General features: G+C 37.8%; 1 protein-coding gene across 1 annotated transcript in view; it reads right to left on the bottom strand.

The window, feature by feature from the left end:
• CBG24548 overlaps positions 1 to 4955 on the bottom strand; it is a gene marked incomplete at both ends in the record, with an annotated part of 7545 nt that extends 2590 nt beyond the window's left edge. Inside the window, 12 exons of the mRNA XM_045240974.1 lie at positions 138 to 217; positions 266 to 331; positions 1497 to 1556; positions 1603 to 1668; positions 1713 to 1802; positions 2121 to 2237; positions 2986 to 3045; positions 3094 to 3144; positions 3205 to 3381; positions 4534 to 4620; positions 4769 to 4822; positions 4871 to 4955. Of these exons, the coding sequence (XP_045091362.1) occupies positions 138 to 217; positions 266 to 331; positions 1497 to 1556; positions 1603 to 1668; positions 1713 to 1802; positions 2121 to 2237; positions 2986 to 3045; positions 3094 to 3144; positions 3205 to 3381; positions 4534 to 4620; positions 4769 to 4822; positions 4871 to 4955 (993 nt within the window). The remainder of the gene's footprint in view (positions 1 to 137; positions 218 to 265; positions 332 to 1496; positions 1557 to 1602; positions 1669 to 1712; positions 1803 to 2120; positions 2238 to 2985; positions 3046 to 3093; positions 3145 to 3204; positions 3382 to 4533; positions 4621 to 4768; positions 4823 to 4870) is intronic.
• Positions 4956 to 5268: the final 313 nt, after the last annotated feature.

Below are 5268 nucleotides of genomic sequence, written 5' to 3'. Positions count from 1 at the left end.
AAATTTTGGGGTTTTTAGACTGAGCATTGACTAAAAATTCGATTTTTTAGCTGAAAATTGCTCAGAAATCCAATTTTCCGGATTAGAATTAGCTCGAAAATCTTAATATTCAGCCAAAAAATCTTTAAAAATCCCACCTTTTTGCCCTTTTCAGCATTATCAACAGCTAACGATTTGGGATACGGCGTAGCCGCCTTGCCACGTGGCTTCGATTTGTCTGAAATTTTTAAATTTTAAGACAAAAATTCTCAGTTGTTTTGCTCACTCTCTTGCTGAGTTTTCGGCGTTGTTGAGCGCATGGAAGTGCCACGTGGTTTCTGCTGAGAAGATTCTGGAAGGAAAAGGATTGGTGGCCTAGGATCCCAAATTTCATGGCCTAGGACCCGAAAATTGACCATGATATCTGCGAAATCGTAACCTAGGACCCCAAAAATGGTCTAGAAACTCTAGAATCGCGGCCTAGGATCCCAAATTGATGGCCTAGGATCCCGAAAATGGCCTAAAAATTGGGAATGATGGCCTAGAAACCCTATCATCATGGAATAGGATCCCATATCCATGGCCTAGGTTTCCAAATCGGTGGCCTAGGATCCCAAAAATGACCTAGAAACCTATAAAATCGTGGCTTAGGATCTCAAATTGATGGCCTAGGACCCCAAAATTCGCCTAGAAATCCAAAAATCGTGGCCCAGAAACCCTAAAAACGTGGCCTATAAACTCAACCTGATGACCTATGATCCAAAAGTCGTGGCCTAGGAACTTAAATTCATGGCCTAGAACCTAATATGATGGCCTAGAAACCTATAAAATCGTGGCCTAGGATCCCAAATTGATGGCCTAGGATCCCAAATCAATAACCTAGGCCATAGAATGGTGGCCTAGGACCCCAAATTCGGCCTGGAAATCCTAGAAACGTGGCCTGGAAAGCCTAAAATTGTGGCCTAGGATTCCAAATTGATGGCCTAGAAACCCAAAAATGGTCTAAAAACTGGAAATGATGACCTAGAAACACTATAATCGTGGCCTACAATTTTATATGATGGCCTAGTTTTCTAAATCGGTAGCCTAGAATCCCAAAATGACCTAGAAACCCCCTAAAATCGTGGCCTAGGATCCCAAAATCGTGACCTAGAAATCCCCGAATTGGCCTAGAATTGAAAATAATGGCCTAGAAACCCTAGGATCATGGCCTAGGATTCCAAATTTAGCCTAGAATCCAATATAATGACCTAGAAACTCTAAAATCGTGGCCTAGAACCCCAAATTGATGGCCTAGGATCCCAAATCAACAACCTAGGCCACAGAATGGTGGCCTAGAACTCCAAATTTGGCCTAGAATCCAAAATTGATGGCCTAGAAACCCTAGAATCGTAGCCTAGAATTCAATATCCATGGCCTAGGACTCCAAATTTGGCCTAGGATCCAAAATTGATGACCTAGAAACCCTAGAATATCGTGGCCTAGGATCCCAAATCCCTAGAACCCCAAAAACTCACTCTTCTCCGGCGTTGGAAGCTTCAAAACTACTCTATGACGGGATTTTGGCTTTGGAGTGGCTGAAATTTCGAATTTCGGACTGAAATTTGGCTGAAAATGGCTCACTTGGCGCTGGAATTTCAGCCAAATGATCCATGGGGGTGTGCGGAACTTCCAGAGCTGTCGAGAGCACTGAAAATAGATTTTTCAGAGATTTTTAGTCGAAAAATGATCACCTTGATCTGGAATTTTTGGAACATCTGGAGCTGGAGCAGCCGGAGCAGCTTCAAATGGAATTTCAGATGAAATTTCGGCATCGGGAATCGCTGAAAATCGATTTTTTGAGTGAAAAATTATCAAAATTTGGCTAAAAATCACTGATTTTTAGCTGAAAATTCATCAAAAAATCTGGAATTTTTTTCAGAAAAATTCTGCTGAAAATCGGCGATTTTTATCTGAAAATTCATCAAAAATTGGCTGAAAATTGCCAATTTTTAGCTTAAAAAATCTGAAAATTTTCATAATAATTTGGCTGAAAATCACTGATTTTTAGCTGAAAAATCGTCAAAAAATGGCTGAAAATTCGACGATTTTTTGGCTGAAAAATGCCCGAATTTATCCCGTACTTTTTAAAAATCCCGTACTTTCTGGAGTGTCCAAATCCAAATTTTCCACAATTTTCGCATTATTTTCCAGCGGCTTTCCCTCTAAAATTGCAGCTGAAACTGTCGATTTTTGAGCATCTGGAGGCATTGGAATCGCTGAAAAAATAGAAAAAATTCTAGAATTTTTCGACGAAAAATTGGCTGAAAACGGTCAGTTTTTCCCTAAAAAACGCTGAAAATCCCCACTTTTCTCCAATTTTCCCTCTGAAATCGCTTCTGGGACATCATCCACCTCTTCGGCTTCCAGATTCGGGTCCGCTGCTGATGGCACCAAGTAGCGGACTTGGCGAGGATCGTGATCGTCTGAAATTAAGGAAAATCATGAAAAATGACCCAAAAATCATGAAAAATGACCCAAAAATCATGAAAAATGACCCAAAAATCATGAAAAATGACCCAAAAATCATGAAAAATGACCCAAAAATCATGAAAAATGACCCAAAAATCATGAAAAATGACTCAAAAATCATGAAAAATGACTCAAAAATTATGAAAAATAACCCTAAAATTATGAAAAATAACCCAAAAATCATGAAAAATGACTCAAAAATCATGAAAAATGACTCAAAAATCATGAAAAATGACCCAAAAATCATGAAAAATGACCCAAAAATCATGAAAAATGACTCAAAAATCATGAAAAATGACTCAAAAATCATGAAAAATGACTCAAAAATCATGAAAAATGACCCAAAAATCATGAAAAATGACCCAAAAATCATGAAAAATGACTCAAAAATCATGAAAATTGACTCAAAAATCATGAAAATTGACTCAAAAATCGTTAGTTTTCCGTATTTTTTGGTAATTTTGAGTTAAAATTTTCAGCCAAAAAATCCCGTACTTTCCAGCTCCTGCATAGCCAAATCTGGCACTTTTCCGCGTCCTCCCAACACCGATTTCACTGAAAAAATTCAAAAAAATTCTCGAAAAAATCTGAAAATCCGCCTACAAAGACTATTCGAATCAGCCGGTTTTCCGCGTCGTTTCGCCGTTTTTTGAGCTGAAAATTTTGAATTTTTCCATTTTTTTTTTGGCGCCAAATTTGAATTGTTAGCGTTACCAGGCGATTCAGAAGACGATTCAGAAGTCTTCGATCCACGTATAGCCGGCGTTTTTTCTGAAAAAATCGATTTTCGCAGCTGAAAATTCTGGAATTTTCGAGCTATACGCTGCTTAGAGTCCGTTGGAGCTTCTGGTGCCTTGCCACGTGGATTTGGAGTCTCTGGAGCTGATTTTCCTGAAATTTTCAACGGAAAATATGATTTTCAAACGATTTTAAACCTGAAAATGAGCTTTATAAAACCAATTTTTAATCAGAAAATCGGCAATTTTCCAGTTCAAAATTCAGCATTTTTTCTAGCTGAAAATCTGGAAATTTCCTTTTTTTCCATTCAAAATTGCCCAAATTTTCCCGAAAAATCGACAATTTTTTACTCAAAATTCGGCGTTTTTGGGGTAATTTGTGCTGAAAATATCGATTTTTAAGCCAAATTATCGATTTTCTAGCTTTAAAAATCAAGCAAAAAAAATTTTTGTTTTGGAATTTTTTCCCATGAAATCGACAATTTACCAGCTCCAAATTTGCCTTTTCAGAGTAATTTGAGCTGAAAATATTGATTTTTAGGCCAAATTATCGATTTTCTCGCTGAAAATCTGGAAATTTCCTTTTTTTTTCATCGAAATTTGTCAATTTTGCCCAAAAAAAACTGGAATTTTCCTACGATTTTTAGAGATATTCAAGTCAAAAATTGCTAAATTTTTAGGCAAAAATTCTAAAAAAATTGGCTTGAAAATTCGATTTTTTCTGAAATTTCTCGCTCAAAATTTGCCTTTTCAGGGTAATTTGAGCTGAAAATATTGATTTTTAGGCCAAATTTTCGATTTTTCCAGTTTTTATCCGTCAAAATTGCCCAAATTTTTCCCAAAAAAATCGGCAATTTTCTGACTCAAAATCTGGCTTTTTTGGGGTAGTTTGAGCTGAAAATATCGATTTTTAAAGGTGGGGGGACAGGAGATTTTACGGGGGATTTTTGGGGCCAGAGTATGCATTCTACCGTGACGGTGTACAACGCTTAACGCCACTCTGCGTACAGATGTCGTCCTCGCCTTTATGTATCCAATCGGGCGACCGCTTTCTCTTTGCCCGTGTAGCTCAGTCGGTAGCGGCGCCGCACCCTCAATCCTCGCCCACACGTTCAACTCCTCGAGGGGCATATTTGAACGAAATTTCGAGAACATTATTTTTTTTTCATGTCCCCCCACCTTTAAGCTAAATTATCGATTTTACAGTAAAAATCCCCGGCAGTCCCATCTCTTTTGGAAAATTTTCAGCCAAAAACCAAAAAAAAAAACGTAAAATTCGCAAAAAAAGAAACAAGAATTAATGTACTTTTCGTCGATGATTCAGCTTCCGCAATCGGTGAGTCGTCTGGAAACACTTGCATCGTTTTACGGACGGTTCGAACCGGATTTCTGGCTTAAAAATAGATTTTTAGAGGAAATTTTCGAATTTTGGGGGTTGTTACTAGGAATCGGAGTGCCTTTTGGAAGTTTGGCGCGAGTTTTAGGAGCCGATTCGTCTGAAAAATGAGATTTTCAAAAAAATAATTTATTAAAATCCATACTTGTCGGTTTCGCCTCTTCCTCGACGATTGCGGCTCCTTTTGCCGGTTTTTTAGCTGAAAAATCGATTTTTTCAGTTATTTTTAGGTAAAAATCGGCCAAACCCGGTGACATCACCACTGCTGGCGATGGATCGAAACGGACGGCGTTCGACTTGTTGCGAGCACTGGATCTTCGTTGAGAACTCATTTTGCTGAAATTTTAGGGATTTTTTGGCAAAAAATTCCAGAAAAAACGGAGAAAAACGAGTTGAAATATTGTCGAATTAAAAAAAATAGGACCTGAAAATTGAAAGGCGTAGCTTTTTTTGATCTACGAAAAAGTGCGGCAAAAACGTAATATTTCAGATTTTCGTTTTAAGTTCGATTTTCCGATGTTCGATTTTCCGATGAAAAACAGATTCTAGAGATGCTAGCAATCATCTTCCTACCAAGAAATCTAAATTTTGTTCAGAAAATCCCACTAAATTCACAGGAATAAGTTTCGTTCACTACCGTAGTGT

Source organism: Caenorhabditis briggsae (assembly GCF_000004555.2).
Source record: "Caenorhabditis briggsae AF16 supercontig from assembly CB4, cb25.NA_186, whole genome shotgun sequence".
Lineage (NCBI taxonomy): Eukaryota > Metazoa > Nematoda > Chromadorea > Rhabditida > Rhabditidae > Caenorhabditis > Caenorhabditis briggsae.
The sequence above is the reverse complement of the archived record's forward strand: the minus strand, read 5'-3'. Positions and strand labels throughout refer to the sequence as shown.